We start from the raw sequence: 23639 nt of genomic DNA, 5'->3' as shown, positions 1-23639 counted from the left end.
TGTCTGTGAGTTCAAGGCCAGCCTGGTCTACATAGTGAGTTCCAGGACAGCTGGGGCTACAGGGAGAATAAATAAATAAATAAATAAATAAATAAATAAATAAATAAATAAATTGCTGGCCTTGGTGGTACATGTCTTTATTCCCAGCACTCAGAAGGTAGAGGCAGATGTACCACTGTGAGATCAAGGCCAGCTTGGTCTACATAGTGATATCAGGCCAGCTGGAGCTACTAGGAGACCCTGTCTCAAAAAACCAAAAACAACAACCACCACCAAAAACCAACCCTTCCCCCAATCCTCCCCACTCCCAGAAAAATCACATAATGAGCTGTTGCAAATGAGATCCTTGACAACATATGAGGGAAGTGTTGCTGTGGAGATGTGAGCAGTGCCTACCCGTTGCTCCATTGCTGCTTATCAGACGGCTCAGGATATACTCTGCTTTCAAGAGTTTCCCTGAGAAGACAAGGAGATGCAGCAGAGTTGGTTCCCAACAGCCGTGAAGTTAATATATACTTTCTGCTCTAGGGCTGATGCGTTACAAAGGGGCCATAAAATAAACAACTATGTCACATATAAAACTGAAAAAGGTGAAATTTCCAAATTGGTAAATTGGGAACTTACACAGTATCTGAAGTGGCAATTAGATTCACGCAAGTGGGTGTGTGCACACTTGCACATACCCTCACACACACCCCACCACATACCATACACGCAAACCACTACACACCTCACACACACACATACTACCACACACAGCACACACCACCATATAACACACAGCCACACACAGCACCACATATCATATACACACCACACACATACCACCACATACCTCACAGACACACACTACACCACCACATACCATAAACACAAACACCACCACACACCTCACACACACCACACACATACCACCACACACCACCACATACTACACACACAACCACACACCACCACCACATACCACCACATACCACACACATACACACACAGCACCACACATTATACACACACACCACCACTACCACACGCACTCCACATACTACCACCACACATACACACTCCACCACACCACTACCACTACCACACACACACACCACCACACATTATACACATGCACCACCAGTACCACACACACACCACTATACACCTCACACACACACCACATACACACATACACTGCCACATACCACATACACACACACACACACACAACCACACCACCAGCACCATATACATACCACTACCACCACACACACATGATTTATTGATCTTGATACAGAGTAAGGCTGGATTAGTAGAGGCAAATCTTAGTAAACTGTTGTGTGTCTCTTCTCTGTGAAAGTTGTACCTTAAAAGAAAGATTACAGTTGCCCACAAACAGCACTGTTTACAGAACAGCCCTATTCCTAGGGATTGTTTCTTTTTTTCCTCAAAATGTTTTACTTATTTCGATTGCTGCTGTTTTCCATAAGCAGGAAACTCTCTTCCCATTGACCCGCACGATCTGGTTCCTGGGGCCTCTTTGAGCTCATCTTTATTCTTTTCTCCCTTTTGCTCCTTCCACTTCAGGCACAGATGCCTCCTTAGAGCCCCTGTGATCTGACAGGATAACTTCCCATCTAGATCTTCATAGTTATAATTATTTTGGCCTGGAATGTCATTATCTGAAATACCTCCAAGACTTGTCCTTCTTCTTAAGTTTTTGCTTTAATGTCACTGTCTCAGAGCTGGAGAGATGGTTCACTGGTTAAGAGCACTTATTGAACCCAGGTTCAGCTCCTAGCAGCCACTCTGGATAGCTCACAACCACCTATAACTCCAGTTTCAGGAGATCTGATGCCCTCTTCTGGCCTCATCCACACACATACACGTACACATTCACATTCCTATATACATACACATACCTATACACATATACGTACACATGTACATACATACATACATACATATATATATATATACATACTCATACACATAAATACAAAATAAAGTAAATCTTTAAATGTTACTGTCTCCTATGGCCTTCCCTGAACTCAGTATCTAAGATTGTGTCAGATGATATTTCCAAAGAAGACTGCAACAGTGTCTTCCACCCACATGCTTTTCCCCATTCCTCCATTAAGTAGAATTGAGAATTCTCTTCTCTCTTAACATGAACTGGCCCCATGACCTGTTTTAACAGTGGTATATGGCAGAATCGACATTGTGTGCCTTGTCTAATCTGGGCACTAAGAGGTCCATCTTTCTATGTTTAACTTCCTCCTTGGAAGAATAATCTTCTCACATGTTGATTTTGCACACACTGTTATTTCCTACGATTTTATTATTTTCATCTGTGGGTATGTAATCATCCGCCCAGTAATTTCATGATGTTTGGCCCTTGCGTGTTTGGTGCTTTGCTTTCTACCTCATTTTCTCTTGCAGTCACCTCGGTGGTACAGTTTCTTTGCCAGCTGGTAGAGCTTTCTCTCCTCAGTAGTGACATGCCACAAGTACAGCCCATCTACTAGGAGGACGGTTTTTTTTTTGGCTCTTTCTAGCCATTGTTTTGTGGCTAAATTGTATTGCTTATCTACTGAGCAAACAAACAAAATAATCACAAAACAACAGCAATTGTATGATATACTTGTTTTGTGGCCAAGTCTCCCTAAGTCTCTGTAATTTCTGATATATATATATATATTAATTTCTGAAAGTTGTTTTGCTTTGTTTTTTAAGACAGGGCCTCAGCCTAGACTGACCTCAAGCTTACTATGTAGCAGAGGCTGGCCTTGAACTCCCCCTGGTCCTTCTGCCTCCAACCCCCCAGGGTTGGAGTTCTAAGTCTGAACCACTAAGCCTGGTTTAACTTCTTTTTTAAATTTAAATTAGTAAATCCATTTTCCTTTTGTGTTGTGTCTTTTGAAGACACTAGTACTAAGACTGAGTCTTTCCCCCCTCTCTGTACATATTTTCTTTCATTTCCAAGTCCCATTTCTTCTTTGTCGTACACGGCATCATTTCTTCACGTTTTCTTCTCCCCCCCGTACATTACAACATAAAGCCATCTTCAGCCAATAATATTTCCTGTGGAGTCCCATGCCCTGGAATATGGTTCTTTCTCCACAGCATAGTTTTGTACTTGATCTTTTCAGGGACCTCAGAAGATTCATGCTTGAACTGTTATTTTTTCCTAATTACTTGGTAGGGATTCACTGTCTTATGGTTAAGGTAAATGCAGATTCTACAGTCACATTGGCCCTGACTTGAGTTATTTATTTGGGAGGTTTGTTTGTGTGCTTTGTCTCTAGCCCAGAGCTTGGGCAAAGAACACATTTCCTTGCAACTTTTTCTCGATGGCTGGTAGAGCCATCTGGTCTCCCTTCACAGCCTGTGTAAATGCAAGAATTCCACTTTTTTGCACCTGTTTCACCCCTGTGACTCCAGGTTCTGTATTTTGCCTTTGCATAAGGATCAAATTGACAGTCCTTTCCCTTAGAGCTAGGTCTACTGTGTGTAGTGAGCAGTACTCTCATGCTTTGACTCTGAACACCTACCATGTTACAGACTTAAGCATCTTTACAATATTTATGTTTTTGTAATGGGAGAAGGTTCTGCACTGGTTCAACCCTCCATGTTGATGGACTTGGAAGGCAGTGCCTTTCTCACTGTGGTTTGAAATGTTTTTTTCCTGATTCAGAAAAGAATGAGCTGGGCAGGCCCTGGGGACTTCTCCTGCCTCTGACCTCTTGCTATGTTGATATCTGAGACTTTGGAATGTGTTTTGGGTAGATATCAGCAAGGACTTGATGGAGGGGGGTCACAGTGACACTGCTTCCTGGGCTCTCACACGCTTGTTGCCCTTCCTTACCCTGTGTAATACAATGGAATCCCCCATTCTCTGCTCCAGAGTTTCCTTTACACTACTGTGCTCTAAATACCCTACCCCTCCACACAGCCAGTGTATGCAGATGCTGTGCAGGTGTAGAGATGGTTTAAGGCAGAAGTTTGTATACGAAAGAGTTAACTCTGAGGCTGTGTGTTCTAGAAGCACTTCTGGAAATGTCTTTGAGAAAAAGACAACCCCAACTGTTGGGATAAGATTCAGGGCCTTTATTTTGGCTCCTGACAGTGTGAGCAGAGAAGTGGACCATCTGTGATGCCATCAAGCCTTCAGCAGAGCAGTCTCTACATCTATGTGGAGGTACGAGAGACAGCAACAAGGAGAAACAAAAGAAGAGTGGGGCGCGTAACCCAGTGTAGAAGACTTGACTCACATGCATGAGGTCATAGATTCCAGGTCCCATAGTGGGGGTGTTGGGGGAGCCAAAGAAAATGTAAGAGATTAGTTGGGTGTGTAGAAACAAAGTTGACAATGTACCAACTTGTCATTTTCATGTGACATCACAACTCTGTATACTGTAAATATGCCACGCAACTCTGTTCCAAAGCTCTGCTTGAGGGGAACCTACACTGAAACCCTGCTATGTATACATCCCGGAACATCCTGTCCCCCACAGCAAGCTCAGCTCATGCCACTGTCATTGGATACCACCAGAAGCTTGTCTTGTTAGGGTTCCCTCACCCCACACACCATTAATGCTGTTAGGGACATTTGAAGGAAGATATTTTCCCCACAGTCAGCTGTTACTAGAGTTACTCTAGGAAAGTCAAAAAAGCAGACATGGGCACAATTTATGTACAGTTAGAAGAACTTGCCAGAGTGGATTTGACTTTTTGTGGTGCTGGAATTGGATCCAGGGCCTCATATGCCAGGCAATTGGCCTATGACTGAGCTATACCCTCAGCCCTGGCTTTTGAAAAGGTAATCTCCACAAGCCCACTTCTCCTGTGTCCTTTTTATTGCTGTCCCTTCTGGATCGAACAGTTGTTCCATTTAGCAGAGTTCCTGCAGTTCCTTTTCAGAGGAAATGGAGTAAAGAGATTTTAACCTTACAGACCAGACTTATTAAAATAATAGCAATAGCAGAAATCAAGCAAAAAAGGAGTCAAGCCTGTCTCTGGGAGGGCCACTTGACTTTTGTTTACATATATTTCTTCCTTCCACTCTGCATTTCTAAATTTAATGCTTATGGGTAATTTAAGTAATTCCAGAACTAGGTAGAAGCAGGCTGTGCCGCACACCCGGTGCTCCCCATCCCCAGTCCCCCTTTTATACCTTAAGTTGGCCTGTCAGCCTCATTCAAAGTGACAGGGAGAAAAGATACTTTCAGCCCTAATCAGGTACTGCACTGGTGTTCCCAGTGATGAAAACCCTCAAACTGCTTCAGTGGGCTGTCAGCCCCATTGTTAGCTTAGTCAAGTAGCCGCACAGAAAAGAGGCAGGAGAGCTAAGAGAAAATAGTCGATTTCTAATCTGCTTTTTAAAGGCTCTTGGTCAGAAGTATAGCAATTCAGATACCCCTGTTTGAAAGCAGCAGGACAGATTTGTTCGGAGACAAAAGCTCCAATTAGTATTTTCCACACCCTTTCACAATTTTCTCTACCGCTTTTGGCTCTGAAACCCTTTATGCCAGGGCTTTGTGCCTGCTGGAGAGGCGGGGGCCGGGGCAGCACCGGCGGGGGGGCGGGGGGGGGGCCCCCCGCCGGTGCCCGCGGGCACCCGCAGAGGTCAAGTAGCTGGGAGCAGGCGGGCTGCGGACCAGACGGCATCACGTGGGGGATGGAGCCTACCTGAGTTGACCGAGATCCGGGCTTGGCGGATAACCACCTGCGGGGCGATGGGCGTTTTGGGCTGCAGCTTGTGGAGGCCTTTGGCGACCTGCAGGAGCTTTCCAGAGACGTCAACTCCATACAAGAACCGGTCCATCAAGAACACTATCGCTGCCGCATCAGCACAATCCTGGGCGATGATTGAGGCCCGCAAGGCAGCCTGTAGGAGCAGCCACAGGCAATGAACCATAAGACCGCCCCCCACCCCCAGGCCTCCTTGCACCAGGTCTGGTCATCTAGTTACTTTTAGTTAAAACAACCAAACCTGTAGCTAGGGGGAGAAACATACTTTACTAAGCAATTAAGTCATAAGAAGAAGAAAGTAAAAAAGTTCAATTCAGTTGATAAAATAATATTGGCTTCATTCCATTTCCCCGGTTCGGTTTCTAAAACCCCCCAAACATGAAGCGCATATTTCCTGCTAAGTTCAAACAATACAAAAGTGGGGCACAGATTTAAAGTACCCCTATTTCCCCACTCTGAACCTGCAATGTGGGAGAGCTTCGGGAGAGAAATCTGTCCATAGAAGCAGCAATCCACGCTTCTGGATTGGTTGGGGTCTAAGTAAGTACTTAAGTATATAACTAAGAAACTTATGGTGGTGATGGGATTTGAGTTGTCTTTAAAGTGCACTGAGGAATACAAAACAATTTTTTTGCTCTGTGGCCTGCAGCTTGCACACTAATTAGCCTCCACTTCTCCTTCTGTCCATCCTCTGGTCCTTCTGATTCAATTTAGGATATCCCAGACTTTCTCTTTCAAAAGTAAGAAAAGACGCATTGTCATTGAGAGAGAGTAGTCTCTGGTTTTCAAAACATCACAGCAACAGCTCGGTGAGAGTTTTAACAGTATGGTAGAGTTTGCATGTTGACTGGTCCTGAAAAGCCTATATGAGAAGGGTTTGGTCCCAGGCGGGGTTTTGGGAAATGACAGAATCTTTTGGTTGTGGGGCTTAGGGAGAAATCCTCATGGCATTAGGTGTGTTCCCTTGGAGAGAACTGTGGGACTCAGTCTCTTCTTCCATCTTTGCTTCTTGGCCATGAGGCAAGCAGGAGTGAACCATGACCACTGCTGTTCAGCATGTCCACCAGAGGCCCCACATGACAGGTCTGATGGATCATGGATGGAAACTTACAGAAATGTGGACCAAAATGATCTTTTTCTACTTGTAAGTAATTTTTCTCAGATATTGCCTTATAATGATGGAGAACTGGCTAAAACAACTTTTACATCTCTAAGTCTCTAAGTAACTCTGGCCTACACTTTTATATCCGGCCTGTCCTGGGGTTTTCTCTGTGGTATTTATTCACATGGTTTGATTTCTGGTTTATATATTTCTCTTTTTTTTTTTGTCTAACGATCTATACAGAATTGGTTAGAACATAAGATTTATGCATACATATGGGTATTTGTCCAACAGGTAATACCTAACAATAACTACTACTCTTTTCAGACTGATTGTGTAAAAGCAAGTTTGGCCGTGAGTGCATATTGTAACCTCAGTGCTGGGAGCAGGGCCGGGTGTGTGTGTGTGTGTGTGTGTGTGTGTGTGTGTGTGAGTGAGTGACAGGTGGATCCTGCGAGCTCATTGATCAACAAGTATAATTGAAATGGTTAGCTCTAGGTTCAGTGAGAGACTCTCTCTCAAGAGAATAAAGAATGTGCGAAACACACACACACATGCACACACACACATGCACACACACACATGCACACACACACACACACACACACACACACACACACCACTCTTTAATTTCTTGCTGCCCAAACTTTTGTTTTATTTACCAATTTGCTCAAAATCCAGGAATGGCAGAAAGCTATTATTTATTGGATCCTCTCAAAGACCCTGATGTTAGTTGCTACCTTTCTTTTTTACAGTCACTGTAACCCACGGCCCTATCTTTGACACAACCACATATTTTGCTACTTGGCCATGACACCCTTTTCCCCATGTCACCACCAGAACATGGTAGACCTAAAAGGAGCCTTGCACTACCTAGTGTATGGCTGTGGGAACAGCTTCTAAAGATGAACCTCTCAACCCGAACTGAGACACATACAGAGAAATTACCACCTGGTGCAGGACAGAAAGGAGACGGAAGTAGAGCATGGCTAAGCTATTTCTTCAGGCAAGCTGAGGGAACGCCAAGCCAAGTGGCTCTGCCTCCAACCCTGCCTTTCTTGTGGTACAATCTTCTTAAGATTTATTTGCTTATTTATATTTTGTGTATGTGTGTGCTCCTGCATGTGTTTATGTGTACCACTATATCACATGTATACAGGTGTCTATGGAAGAAGCTACAAGAGGGCACGGATCCCCTGAAACTGAAGTTATAGGCAGTTTTAAGTTGCCTCTTACGGGTGATAGGGACTGAATCCCGGGTCCTCTGCTCTTATCTTAGCTGCTGCCATCTCTCCACCTCCTCCCCCACCCCAGTGCAATCTTGAAGCTGCATGTCCTTTATTACCCATCTTCGTCTTCAGGATAATGTACACCTTTTGTGAATTTACTTGATTGAGCTTCTGATCCTTCCAACAAAAATAGCAAGCTAAAACAGAAATGCTGCTTGGGGTTTTTCAAATAAACAGTCTTCATGAAAATCAGATTTCATAATGAAAGCAGTCACATGAATATTATGCTCAGCTCTGTCTGATAAGGTTGGGCTCTGAGCAGGAGTCCTGCCTATGTGCTCTACGTAAACACTGTCCTACAGTTTGCAACGTAGGCTACTACCTAAAGGTCTCAATGTTTGACCTTTCTCCTATTGGCAACCCCTTCTCTTCCGTAGAAAGAACCACTCTTTTCCTGTCAGCTTGCTCATTGGAGGGTACTCAGTGAGCCACTGTCAGCTTTTTCGCTGATGTCGCTCTCTGGCACCCTGTACTCTTAGTGCACCCCCCCCCAACAGCCAACTTCAGGCACTTGCAGCAGCCACTGGGAAACCAGGTTCAAGGGCAGGCTGATCTCCAAATATGATCCCCAGTCTTTTCTCATAAATAATAGCAGGTTCCATGTTTGTACCACCATCTAGTTTCTGAACAGTGTACACTTACCATCTCACTAGAATTGTATGGAAGCCCTAAAATGTAAATTTAAAAAGGCATCCAAGAGGCGAAGTGACTTTCTAAGTTACAAATCAAAAGGGTCAGAAACAGTCTTTTTCAATCTCTCTCTTAGTCTCTCTCGCTAACATTTACTATCAAAACCATTTTAAAGTACACATCTCAGTTGTGCTAAAGACCCTCACATTTTTGTGAAGTAGTCGTGTAGACATTTTCATCTTGATAGGTTGGGAGTACACATTAAACAACTCTCCTTTTACTGGAAAGCACCATTCTGCCTTTTGTTCCTATGAAGCTGATTACTTTAGAAGCCTACGTGACATCATACTGCAGTAGTCTTTTTTTGGAGCTATATTTAGCATGATTCCATCAAGGTTCATCCTTGTAGGAGATTACAGAATTCCCTCCCCTTTAAGACTGAGTAGTATACTACCCATTTGTACATCAATAAACATCCCAGGTTACTTCTTTCTGTGCTATTTGAATGGTGCTGTCATAAACATAGATGTGCAATGTCTCTTTATATGCTTGTGTGTATATGTATTTGTGTGTGTGCTTTTTCATGTGTATGTTTGTATGTATACAGGTGCACATGCACGTGTGTGCCTATGCGTGTATTGCATATTGTATATGCAATACAGTCTTCTTCAATTGTTCTCAGTCTTATTTTTTCTTAAAATTAAGATGGTTTTATATGTATGAGCGTTTTGCCTGCATGTATGTGTGTGCAAGCCTGGTGCTTGCAGAGGCCAGGAGAGGGTGTCCGATTCTCTGGAACTGGAGTCACAGACAGCAGTGAGCCACCATGTGGGTTCTGGGAACCAAACCTGGGTTCTCTGCAAGAGTAACAGTCTTAATCGCTAAGCCATCTCTCTAGCCCCATCAACCTTATGTTTTGAGACAGGATCTCTCACTGAATCTGGATCTCAGTGACTGGTTAGATGAGCTGGCCACTAAGTCTTAGGGATTTTTCTGTCCCCCACCTCCCTAGTGCAGGGATTATAGACACACATCTCTGTAGCTGGCTCTTTCTAAGTACTGGGGACCAAAACTTGGGTTCTTATGGTTACATAGCAAGCTCTTTGCACCTAAGCCTTCTCCCCAGTCCTTGCAGCATCTCTTCGAGACCCTGTTTTCAATTTTTTTTTGAAATAAGGTTTTACTGTTTAGCCCACAGCTCCCTATTCTCTTGCTTTAGCTCCCTGTTTTCTAGGATAAAGACATGTACATTATTTAGAAAAATAAAACCAGAAGCAGGATTTCTAGATCATATGGGAGTTTTATTTTGGCTTTAAGAGAAGCCTCCTGTGGTGGTTTGATGTGAGACACTCCCCCACAGACTCACGTATTTGATCTGCAGTTGGTGGTGCTGGTTGGGAAGGTTGTGGAAACTTGAGGAGGTGGAACCTTGCTGGAGGAAGTGAGTCAGTGGGGCTGGGACTTGAGGTTTCATAGTCCAGCCCAATTTCCTGTTCATTCTCTGCTTCCTGAGTGTGGATGCAATGTGACCATGGCTCCTGCCGCCATGCCTTCCCCACCACCATGGACCCTCTGGAATTGTAAGCCAAAATAAATCCTTTCTTCCTTAAGTTGTTTTCTGTCAGGGTATTTTATCACAGTAACAAAGAAATAACTAAGTACCTCCATATTGTTTTCCACAGACGTTGTATAATTTTATAGTCCCACCAACAGGGATGTTTCCCCACACCTTTGCCAGTACTTGAAGTCTCTTAAGAGACAGTCTGTCAGGGTTGGAGAGATGACTCAGCACTTAAGAGCACTGGCTGCTCTGGTAAAGGACCCGGGTTCAATTCCCAGCACCCACATGGTACCTAACAACTGTCCATAACTCCAATTTCAGGGCATCTCCAGTTCCATGCCCTCTTCTGATCTCTGGGTGCACTTACATACATGCACATAATACACTCATACACATAAAAAACTTAAAAATAAGAGTTTGCCTTCTGATTTCTTTCTTTGGTTTGATTAACATAATTCCGACAGTGCACAACAAAACTTAGTGGGCCTTTGGAACTAGGGTTAAATTTACTACTGAGTCTAAATAGTTTTAGAGTTCATATCTTTCACTATGGTGAGGAAATTATACAGAAAGAGACAAAAACAATTCCAGTGAAGAGCATTCTTGTTGTATATTTAAACTAAGAAAAAAGAGGGAAAGCGTCTAAGATGGCCTCAACCTCCGCGCTTTGATGTCCTCCACTGAAAGTCAGTTCCATGTGAGCAAGGGTGCTTTGCTGATTAGCTAGGATTTCTCTGACTGGCCCTCCTTCCACTGAGCTTAGGGACCCTTGTGGACTTCTCTGGGTGGCTGTTTCTGAGTGAAGACAGTCACTGGCCCAAGAGAAGAAGTGTGTAGGTGCAGAGCTCACACATGGGGGTGGGGTGGAGGGAGAGTCTTCAGGCCTCAAGCAAGTGTCGTTTCTCTCAGGGCACAGGGCAGGGCACTCAGGAGGTCTGGCTTTAGAAGTGAGACAACATTAGCCTCAAGAGAGTTAAATTCTTTCCTCACTTGATTGAGTCCCAGAACAAAACTCAAGTGTACTGACAGGAAGACAGAGCATCTACTACCCAGTAAGATGGGAATTTGCAATCTTAGTGTGGAGTTGGAAATCACCAGCCATGAACGAAGTCTGTTCTCTATAAACACTCTATAGAAAGTGATCCCACAAAGGTTTAACTTTATTTGATGTGTTCCCAAAGATCGAGTAAAAATTAGCTGTACTGAAACATAAAAGATACAAAAATCTAGTTTCTAAAGGTTAAAAGACTCTAATTCTTGCTCTCTGAGACCCTTTTGGCTCCTGTTGGGATGGAATCTAGGCCTCCCTGCATGCACCAGCCAAGCCGTATTCCCCGCCCCCCGGGGGGGGCGGTTCTTCCTAGCTTGCCTCCACAAACTTCCCCTTAAGTGATCAGCATGGAGTGCATGTGCTGAATAAACGACAAGACGCACGGTGGGGCACACAAACAGAAGTTTGTCATTCACTCCCACTCTCTTGTGTGACAAAAATATAAAAAAGTGGAAAAGACGGACTCACAAAGCAAGTTTCAGGTAATTTTCAATACTCAGAAATAATGGGTCTCATCTGTAAGGGTCCTCAAGAAAATGCTGAAACCTCTCATTTCATCTTTTTTTGTCCTTTACCAACTCGGAGCATTGATGTTCTTTGAGACTGAGAAAGAAAAAGGAAACCTCTAAGGCTCTGTGGCCTTGGAGCAGGGAAGCAGGTTCTTCAAAGGGGCCTTCCCAGTGACGTGTGCGCTTGCGCATTGCTTTTGGCAGTCTCCAGTGGGGGAACTCCTCCCCCAGCACCTGTAGAGTGAGGCCGCAAACTCCTGTTCTGCATCCCGTACGAACGCGCCATATATTTGAACAGAGAACATTGCCTAATCTATTTTTCCCCCTTCTGCTCTTAATAGATTGGAGCACAAAAGCCCGAGAGAGGGTGACCTACTAGACAAAGGGCCTTTGAGTTCCCTGGAGAAATAGACCTGGAGGAGGGTGGAAGGAATCCAAGTGGCCCTATTATTTCCACTTGCACTAATTAGACATTTTTCTGTCAGCTATTGAACACTGCTGAGGGGCCAAACTCACTGAATTCATTTCTAAAGTGTTTACAGAAGTTTGCATCTGTTTGTGTCTCTTCAGGAGGAAAATAAGCACTTCAATAGCATTGTGGAAAATCTAAACGAAGCATCCTATTTCGGATGCCCTGGCGTCCCCACAGCTGCATAATTTAGCTCCATTCAGGGCCTGAACCTCTCGCATCTCTCTCCAAAACCTAAGGATGCAAAACACAGATAAGTCAACTCAGGAGAATCTTTTCTTTCCTGTCATTTTCCCTCCTTTGCGACCACAGCATGCTGTACACTACACGCAGATTTAGGTGGGATTCTTGCAGCCACGCTCTCCTGTTTCCACCCGCTCTCTGAGAAATTAATACCCACTTGCATCTGCTGCCAAGTGAGGGAACAGCACATTCCTCAGCAAGGAGGCCGAGCACATCACCACTCTGGGAATTTCCTACCCATGTACCAGGGGAGCTCCGGGCCATGAGAGTGAGTGGTGGGGAAGGAGTCTCCCTGCTCGGCGTGGCAAGATGCGCCTGGGTTATGCACAATTAGATTAACATGAAAGGGAGACCCTTGCCCTCCCCACCCCCCAAAAAAGAAAGAAAAAGAAAACAACACAAAAACCCTAACCCACTGACTACATGGGTAGGGCTTTGAAATGCATATTGGTCTAAAAAAATTTTGATTCCCAATTTTTTTATTGTTAGGGTTTTTAGACCCACAACTGACCTATTATCTCGGGGATGTGAAAATATAATCATGCCATAGCAACCGCATTTTCACGTTGGTGTGAGCTCAGAAAGGAAGCAGAATTCTATTCTTTATCTTTCCTTAAAGGCCGACTTGAGAGGAAGATTTTTTGTGCAAACACACACTGTACTCTTCTTGCTAAGTGATTGTGTATAAAGAAAAGTATTTGGAGATGGTGAAAAGAATGCACTAGATTTCTAAGGAGACAGGCTCACACATGCGCACACAAAGACACGCACAGACAGATGTACAAACAGAGCTGTGTTTTCACATGTTTTCAGGATAGAAAATATAGGGTTCTAATTGAGTTTAAGGCACAAAGAGAACTTCATGGCGAGGAAGCTGAGTCAGGCGGTAAAGGAATTAAACTCCAGCAGTGAGACTGCGCCACACAGGTGATTGAACATAGTGCTAAGGAGCCTTACCTAAGGGCTGCTGCTCCCCAGCAGCAATCGGAAAGCCAGTGCTGTTTTCATGGTTCCTTACTTTAGCTCTAGCCCCTTCTAATGCAGAGCCTCAAGTTTGGGTCCCAGTATGGGTTCAAAGCCATGGTGTGTTACCAGCAATGACAATGGCAGCTGTTCTCAAGGGGGACTGGACAAGAGGGTGCAGAACCCAAACCATCTGGCACTGCAATTGGCTGGAGCTGTGTGAAGGGAAAGTGTTGTGGCATAGCAAATTGGAAGACTGGAAAAAGAAAGAGGAAGACAGATGGGGGAGGGGCGGTCCTGAGGTGAGGAATTAGCAGAATGACCAATGAAAAGAGATGGACGCCAGTATGGTTCCGTATCTGCAGACAACAGTGAAAGCAGAATAGAAGCAGAGTCCATCAAACTGGACTACTGAAGGTCAAATGAACCAACATGGCATGCTCCATCTTGACCCACCCATGGGAGGAGAAAAGGAAAAAATCAAACTTTCTTAAGGTTTATTCCGGGCCCTGGCAATATTTCATTACCAATAGAAAATGCATATTCACATCTGAAAAGCAGTTTTAAGCTTTTCCTGTATCTCAGTACTTTAAGATAACATTTTGGTTCATGTCTCCCTGTGCTCTCTTCCTCCTGCTCTCAGACCTACAGTAGATGAAGTTGGGTGGTTGTTCATTAAAGGAAAAAGAAAGCTGTGTCAAAATAGGTATGTACTGAGCCAGGCATGATGGTGCACACCTTTAATGTTAGTCCTCACAAGGCAGAGACAGGAGGATTTCTGTGAGATCAATGTCAGCCTGGTCTAGGTAGTTCAGGCAAGCACCTCACCAGGATCCTGGTAAGTCTCATGACTCCTGGTAACTATGGAGCTGCCTACTTGTCTCTGGACTCCAGGCATCTTGACTTCAGGCATCAGTGTTGGTTATTTCAGCAACCACATTGCTGACTCATTGGGCACAATGGGCTCTCTTGCCAGGACCTCTCTGTCTTCAATGATCTTGTTTGATGCCACTTGAGACTCTGTAGAGCGTTCCCATCATCAAAAAGGCTCTTGCCATGTGTGATGCCTTGATCTTGGAACTCTAGAACTTTTATTCTTTATAAATTACCCAGTCAGTCATATTTAGCTACAGTAATAGGAAACAGACTGAGACAAACTTGGCATTTGACAGAATCTTCAATTAAGCATTGAATTCTCTGGTTTTCACATCCTGTTCATCCAGTTCTCTTCCTCTTAGCCCAGTTTCCCCATTTTGTAACCTTCTAGAACATCCACACAATATGCTGACCCTGCTACCATCCCTTCATCCTCTCAATCCTCCCTTATCTCCTTAAATTCCACCAAGCTTCAATTTAATGACTTTTAAAAGTGCATTCTTGACACATTTGCTGCTTTCTGCCTCTGTCATACTTGTTTGGAAATTCCAGCCATGTTTATTGAGAAACCTTGTTCTCACAAAGAAGCATCTAGGAGGGTTTTAAAAACCACAGATGGCCAGATGATAGCCCAGACCATAAGTGGTCTCATTTAACAACGAGGCTCTGAGGAAGTATATCCCAATACTGGTTTCTATGAACGATGGCCCATGTGATTCTAGAATGCAGGCAGAGTTGCCAGAGGTGACCTGAAAAATTAACGGAAAATAGATAGGCTCAACTGAACACCTCTAGGAATTTTGATAAGATGAAGACTAATAGATGTTCATTGGACTTGGAGTTTGTTGAGAACCTTGAAATGAATGGGTTCAGTAGGTGTTGAAGATGAAAGTTACGGACTAAGGAAAGTCTAAAGATGAAGAAGGGAAGAAATGAGATTAGATGACTTTGAATTTTGTTCTAAAGGGAACCAGAGAAATAGGACAGGAGGGATCTTTAATGATGGGAAATAATGCATGTCTGTATGCTGAGGAGAATGAGCCAGAAGAGATGAGGAAATGAAAAGAAAAAGTGTGGCTATAGGCGTGAAAAATGGGGAAAGAACTGACATAGAGAGGAGCTGACCTGAGAATTCATTACCAGCAGGAAGATGAATGCACGTGATACTTGTTTTTCTGAGTCAGGTTTCTTTTGTCTAACATGATGATCTCTAATTTTCTGCAAATTACACAATTCCACTCTTTTGTAATATTTTATTCGTTATTTTTGTTTTAGTATATGAGTGTATTGCCTGCATGTATGTAAGTGCACCAATGCTGTGCAGTGTCCATGGAGGTCAGACGGTGTTGGATTCCCCCTGGAACACAGAGTTAAGAATGGTTGTCAGCCACCATGTGGGTACTGGGAATCAAATCCAGGTCCTCTGCAGGAGCGGCCAGTGCTTCTAACTGCCGAGCCATCCCTCCAGCCCCCAATTTCATTCTTTTTAACGGTTGAATAAAACTCTATTATATATAATATATATATGTATTGTATAATACACACACATCACACTTTATCCATTCATCTGTTGTTAGGTATCGAGGCTAATTCCATACCTTGGCTATTGTTAACAGTGTCTCAGTAAACACAGATGTGTAGTAGGTGGTGGTTAATACAGAGACTCACAACTGGTCAAAGTACAGAGAATAAATGTCTGTGGAGTGGGGAGCCACAAATGGAACATCTGTATCACATTTCCTCCCCACAAGGTTCAAGGAACATTGTGAAAAGGAGGCAGAAAGACTGTAGGAACCAGAAGTCAAGGAGGGTTGAAGTGAAACAATTGTCTTCTGGTCATGACAGGACCACTGCACTCCTGAACTCACAGCAGCTGTGGTTGTCTGCACAAGATCAAGCCAGTCAACATTCCAGAATGGATGGGAGAGGGGTTATTGAAAGTCGAAGGATGTTTGGGGAAGGAGAGTGAGTTTTCTTCAGGGGTGTGGTCCCTATAGGCTGACCATGCTCCAGTAGATGGCCCTATACCTATCCCATGCATATATTGGCATCACTAATTGAACTCAGTGGGTTATAAAAAATAATAAAAAAGAACATAGGAGGGAGATCTGGGAGGAGTTGAAGTGAATATAATTGAAATACATTGGACATATGTATAAAATTCTCAAAGAATAAATAAAAAGTATTGCATTAACTAGAAAACATGGGTATGTACTGTTCAAGGTGAAACCTTCATGTTTTGATTCCATGTTTGTAACACTTAATAATTCTTTCCTACTCTATATCCAAACATTCAACAAAACCTTCAAAACATGGCCAAAATCTGACTATTTATTCACTTCCTCCAGAGCAATGGCCTGTAGTTCTAGTGACTGTCTTCTGGCCTGAGTATAAGGAACAGCCTCTTAACTAGGATCCCTGCCCTGCTGCTCAAATCCTTCTCTCTGTGGCTTATTCTTCATTTAGCAGCCCAAGTGAGTCTTTAACATGCAAACTCAATATCATGGATTCCCTGTTCTAGACTTTAACATAGCTTCTTATCACATTTAAATACAATTTAGTGCCAGTGAGATGGCAATGTGTGTAAAGGTGCTTGCCAGCAATCCTGAACTCAAGATCTAAGTTCTGTTTTTGGAACCCACCCACATGGTAGAAGAAAAATGACTTCTGGAAGTTGTCCTCTGACTTGGCGTGCATCTGTACACACACACACACACACACACACACACACGTAAACAAAATGGAATTTAAATCTATACAGCTAGTAAGATTATGTGGTAATGCCTCTTAGCAGTTTACCGACCTAGTCTCTCTGTTTCTCATCACTTCCTACTGCTCTCCAGCCTCTTTACTCTGCCTCCCACACAAGCCAACTATGGATCTTGGAGCTTTTGCACTGGCTACTCCTCATCTGCAGAGCTCCTGCTCTGGATGTCAGCACTACATCCTCTCCCAGAAGCCTTCACTAAAGTTCCTCTGACGTTATACTCACAACACTTGCTACCACCCCGTGACTGCACCTTTGATCTTCATAGCTCTGACTGCTCTCCAATATCTAATTATACATAATATTATTAAAGGTAATATTATTACATATATCTTTATAGTGCTTATCTGTTGATTTCTTATCTTCCAGTGTTTGAAGATAAAGTAGTAAGTGTGGAGAAATGAATTAGTTCATGACTGTCTAGTTTTGCTGATTCACTTGGTTTTACATATGTATGGATGATTATCCAGTAATAGTTCCATTTTAAGATTATGATTTCTTTGTTACATGAGATGAAAGTAAAAAAAATACTGGTTGACTAAAGATTTGGGGGGAGGAACGTAAAACACTGAAAAATTAATAAAGATCAAAATAGACAAAAGAAAACAGAAGGTTTGTTTTTTTTCAATGTAGACTGCTCTACAAATAGACTTTTTGGGGAGCTGATGGTGTGGCGTAGTGTCAGAGACTTGATTAGCATATGCAGGGCCCTGGGTTCAATCCCTAGCACACGAAATGAAAAGTGAAGTGATAAATGAATAGATAGCACCAAGGATGTGGCTCGGTATTACAAGTCTTGCTCAGCATGCACAGAGTCCTGGCCTGTGCTCCATCCCGTCCAGTGCAAGAAAAAGAAAAAAACGTTAAACCTCAGACTACAGACTCTTAACACTGCTTAGGGAGTCCCAAAGTGTTTATTTCTTATGTTAATGTGATGATTATATGCACTGCATGGAAAAACTTTAAGGAAGCCTGATTAATTAGGGTATCTAAAGATGAAATACCTATAGATCTTCAGGAAAACTGTACTTTCTTAGAGAGTTTCTCCACTGAAATTACTACATAGGAAACAAACTCGAACATCCCTTGTGGTTGTCTCAACACTTTGCTGAGAACAGAACTTACTCATGTGGGGCTATGGGCTCAAACCTCAACAAGGACAAACTTTTCACTGCAGTGCACTCCATAATCACAGAAAAACTGCTCCCGAAGTCTGAGGAGCAATCTGCTTGGCAGATGACTTTGTGGGAATTCATTCAATAAAATCTCTGTTGGGCATCTCCTAGATATGTGTGATATGCTACATTGGAGATTCATTAATAAGACTGAGGGGTTGGAGAGATGAATCAGCAGTTAAAAGCACTGGCTGTTCTTACAAAGGATCCAGGTTTGGTTCCCAGCACCCACATGGTGACTAACAACCATCAGTAATTCCAGTTCCAGAGAATCTGATGCCCCCTTCTGGCTTCTGTGGGCACTGTGCAAAATGGGTGCACTTATAAACATGCAGGCAAAACACTCATACACAGAAAATAAAAATAAATTTAAAAATAAAAAAAACAAGACTGACATGGTGTTACCTGATTTATAAACATTTTGAAGATAAAAATTCCTTGTCTGTTGACCAGCAAATATAAAACATAAAATAGGCAAATGCCTATTTTTTATTTTGACTCCAAGTTTAGCATTCTAACCTGATTCAATCCTTTGGCTGTAAGACCAAAAGGTTGACTACCCAACAAAAGCTTCCTAATGAAAGTGATGCCTTCTCTCCTAGAGTTCAACCTCCCGACTCTGGGAAGATGTCCTTCCTCCTGAAGAATACCAAGTCATATCAAAAGGCAAAAAATTTTCCTGTCTTACCCAAAGACCCCTGTAAGTGATGGAAAGATGATAGCTCTTTTGTCTTCTGAGAACCAAGTCCACCCCAAATGAATAGTAGGTACTTTATAGCAACCAGAGGGTTCCTTCGGGGCAGAGCTTGAGATTTCCTAGTCTTGACCCCGAAAGAACCCTCTGGTTGCTATAATAATAAAACTTAAGAGTTTAGTCAAAGACAGAGTCCCACTTTAATAAAAATCTCAAAATCATCATAGACTATTACCCTAGGAAGTGTCAATTTACAGAATATCACAAAGTCTCCTTTATTTATTAGAAAGACTCAAATCAAAATTCATATATAGAAATTCCATCTTTACTTAAAATATGATTAAATTATAATTGTGTTGTTAATGACAAATGCAATAAAGGCTGGGATGAAATAGTGGTCCTTCAAATATGCACATTTACATATTAGAAACAGTAACATTTTATCAGTAGGAATCTCTGTGTCTCAGTTACGTTTTACTGAATTAGAGTTTCCAGGTTGTGAGATCTGGAATATACATTTGAGGAAGCTGCTTCCATTGTCCTGGTGACACAGCGGTTCAGTCGGCCCACAGTCCAGTACTCAGCATCTCTGACATAAGTCATGTAAGCCATCAGTACATCTAAATTATGTAGTTGTTAAGCACATTAGGTAAAAATCTGGCTACATAAAGGAAGGTTTTTTTTTAACTAATGCTGATTCTTTTTTTAAAAAAAATTATTTATTACTTTTATTTTATGTATATGCATGTATTGCCTGCATGTAGGTAAGTGCACCCATGTCGTTTATTGTTAGCTGCCATGTGGGTGCTGGGATTCGAACCCAGGTCCTCTGCAAGAACAGTCAGTGTTCTTATCTGCTGAGCCATCTCTCCAGCCCCCATGAAGGAAAGTTTTATAGGCTTGTCGTCAAAGTAATAAAATGGGGAGAGCTGTAGTGAGAGAAAAGAAGGCCTCTACTCTGTTCACTCTTCCGCCTGACAAACATCCCACAAGGCTTGGAACACTCAATTTTACACAAAGCAAGCCGTACTTTATACCAACCGAGGTTTTTCACGAATCACAAATACTCTGCCTCTAGTGTTCACATAGTGAATAAATATAAAAATGTTTCAGAAATGAGTTAGTGCTTTCCAAATGTGGCAGACTGTGTGCACATGTGGAGAAGAAGCTGATTTGGTGAGGTGTTTCCCTAGGACACTCCTGAGAGGAGGAATGGCTACAAAAACATCAAGGCACTGTCCTTAAATGGTCAAATGTGAAGAGCTTATACATTTTTTTAATGAAAGAAGTGCTCCAAATCTGCTAGACTCTGTTGTGATGACAAGTTAGTGACAACAGCATCCTACGTAACAGGATTGTTTCCACACGTGTGTGTGTGCATGCATGCGTGTGTGTGTGTGTGGTGTGTCACATGCACATGTACGTGTGGGTGCATACGGTGCTGGGGATTGAACCCAGGGGATCGTGTGCACAAGGCAAACACTCTACCACTGAGCTGTAGCTCCAGCCCCCAATGGGTAGTTGAAAAATATTTTTCAAAAAATGAGAAATGGAAATATTTTCATAACTATGATTTTTGGGGGGTTAACTTACTTCCCTCCTTTTTCTTCTTGCTCATGTATATGTATGTCTGGCATGTATACGCATGTTTGCACATCTGTGGGTGCATGTGTGTGTGCAGGTGTCAGGAATCATCCTCTGTCTCTCACCTTGTTCTCTGAGGCAGAGTTTCTCAGTCAAACCCAGAGTTCAAGGATATGGCTGTTCCCACTAGCTAGCACGTTGTAGGATACCTTGCCTCTGCCGTCTGAGCCTGGAAGTACAGGCGTGCTGCTGTGCCCACCCAGCGTTTATGTGCTATATGAGGAATCCGAACTCCAGTCCTCTCATTTATATGGCAAGCCTGTTAACTGCTGAACCATCTCTCTAGCTTTGAAAATTAATTTACCGCCTATAAACAAATGAGAAAACAGTTCACGAAAACACAAAAACATTAATCTGTTTCAAAAAACCTTCCAAGGGAAGGTTTAATTCTTTGTTGAAAAAAGAAATACTTTACCTGACAGATCTATTTATCTATTTACTAATGTGTATTTTTAACTTTTAAAAGCAATTTTCCTTTATTCTTGAGAATATCATATATATATGATATATGATCACCTCAAAATAAATAAGAAAAAAGAAATACTAACCCCTGACTAACTTGAAGTAACATGTAGAAACATACAACGAAACAAGGGAAAGTGAAGACCTGCTAGCCATGACAACAGATGGTTTCTCACAGTTGTTGGATGCATTGAAATATGAACACACGAAGTACTGATCAGAGCCCACCATTTTTATTTGGGTCTACCTATCTTTGACATGTAATTTTTTTCCAATAATGACAGCAGTTAAAGTCAATACACACTGAAATAAGTTGTATTAGCTACATCTTCAAAGAAGAGTGTTATGTCAAGATTTTTATAACTAAACATATTCAATCACAATGTTGAGATGACAAAAATACTTTCATGGCAACAATGCAAACTTAAAGCTCTCAGTGGATGGACTTGCACAGGGGATCATCTGGGAACAATGACTTGACACACTGGCCCTTAATGTGTATGACAGAGTATATGGGTTCTACTGAGGGGGCCTGTGGGAGTGTGCTGGTGGGGGCAGGGGTATAAAAAGAAATTCTAAAAAAGACATTTTTAAATATCAATTCAATATGTCTTATTAGCCTTAAATTTCTATCTTATGGAAATCTATATAACACAATGTACAGTACTGGGTGTAACTAAATAAGTAACTATCATTCAATCAATATTTGGGAGGCAGATGCAAGAGGATCACGAGTTCAAGGCCAGTGTGTGTTACATGGGGAAATTCTATCTCAATGTATTATAAATATATTACATGCATGCTTTTATGTTGCAGTGCTTATTCAAAGTTTTTACTGGTGGAAGCCAGGCACAGTGGTGTATTCCTATAATCATAACATTTGTAGGCAAAATAGTAAGATCTCATCTCAAAAACCAAAACAACCCCCAACACCCCCCCCACAGTTTTTACCAATAGGATGAGAAAAAAGAAAAGAACAAAACTGATTCATAATTAATCTACCAATAGGAAACAGAAATCTCTTTTGTGCTATACAAAGATATCATAAAAAGACAGTAGTCATCTAAGAATCTATGAATTCATTGAACCTAAAAACATTTTCTTTCTTTCCTATGAGCAAGCCCAGCTTGCTTTATGAAGTGCACAGGTAACAGCACACAGGCAGTATGTGGGCACAGAGAGCCAAGGGAGACACAGGGCTAGACTCAGCTTGACTGCACTTGGTGATGCTGCCTAGAGAATCTCATCAGCTCTTGGAGCCACTCACCTACATCATCTGCAAATGGGCATAAGAAGTCTTGCTTTGCAGCACTGCTCTCAGGATTATACACCACAAAGACTCCATGAATTGATCATATGAAACTACCAGTATTTGATACCTGTTGACACTACAAAGGCAACATTTCATAAACATGTCAGATATATGGAGATGACATTATTGCTTAAGTTCCTTATTTAGCCACATAAAATTTGAGGTGACATTATTCTGCTTGTGACCAGATCAAGTGAAAGCACCCGGGTATGACTTACTTTACAAAAGGTGCCTCTTTCTTTGTGGGTCCAACCCTGGGCCTGGTTCATTTTCTACTCGGACTTGGAGCTGCTTTGCCCACACATCTGAGTTGTATCAGTTCTCCAGGATGTGGCTCAGCCTTCTGCCCTCATTATGGGAACATGAAATTCACACTGTAGGGTTAGCCCTTATCAAAGGGATAACTCACATGCCTGATTCTGTGGCAACCGGAGTTTCACTGGTAGAATTTTAAGAACAAGACACACCATTTTAATCTATCTTCTATTGAAACTTGAGAGTACTGTATTAAAAGGACTTTTTTGGCAGTTTTAGAGCAGGTTTTAAATCCACAGTGACTTCATCATACTCAGCTTATAAGGTCTGAAAATACATAAGACTTCAAGCTAATATTTCTCCTTCACACCCCCATTCTCTTGGTATCTAATTTTCTCTTATTAAATAATACTTAATTCTGAACTTTTTTCTCTGACTTCTTTTCAAAACAAGAACTATAATTCTCATCAGAAGAAAATCTAAAAAATTATTTTTAAAATTTCTTTTTATTGAGAAGAGGGCAAGAAATGGCCACAGTGCATGTGTGGGGTCATAGGGTAGATTTGGGTGGTCTGCTTTCTCCTTCTGCCCTGGGGGTTCTGCAGAATCAAACTCAGCTTTGGCAAGTTTGTCTGCTAAGAGCCTTTACTCACTGAGCCATCTCATTGTTCCAGAAATTAAAGCTTTAAATGTTGACAGTTGGTATTTATAAAACTTTTTTTCTCATACAGAAAAATTCATTTTTAATGCCATTGACATTAAGATGTTTGCACATACATTTCTAATCTCTACAGATCTGATTATTCCTAGTCACGGTTACTTTCTGAGCTCCTTGACATCTGAGCATGGATATAAAGTCATCAGGTAGATTTCAATGGTAATGTTTTTCACATCTACT

General features: G+C 42.2%; 1 protein-coding gene across 10 annotated transcripts in view; it reads right to left on the bottom strand.

The window, feature by feature from the left end:
- Window positions 1-23639, bottom strand: part of Alpk1 (alpha kinase 1) — a 140534-nt gene that overhangs the window by 17889 nt on the left and 99006 nt on the right. For 8 of the 10 annotated variants that reach the window (XR_003849658.1, XM_029563847.1, XM_029563849.1 and 5 more), the window contains 2 exons: window positions 5677-5875; window positions 397-456 (listed from right to left, as the gene is read on the bottom strand). Coding sequence is in view for 9 of the 10 variants with exons in the window: in XM_029563847.1 (XP_029419707.1) it covers window positions 397-456; window positions 5677-5875 (259 nt within the window). In the remaining variant the exon portion in view is untranslated. The remainder of the gene's footprint in view (window positions 1-396; window positions 457-5676; window positions 5876-23639) is intronic. The other 2 variants (XM_029563852.1, XM_029563853.1) reach the window with 1 other exon arrangement.

The sequence above is a fragment of the Nannospalax galili genome, unplaced genomic scaffold, assembly GCF_000622305.1.
Source record: "Nannospalax galili isolate Female #2095 unplaced genomic scaffold, S.galili_v1.0 scaffold216, whole genome shotgun sequence".
Taxonomy (NCBI): domain Eukaryota; kingdom Metazoa; phylum Chordata; class Mammalia; order Rodentia; family Spalacidae; genus Nannospalax; species Nannospalax galili.
This window is presented reverse-complemented; position numbering and strand designations above follow the sequence as displayed.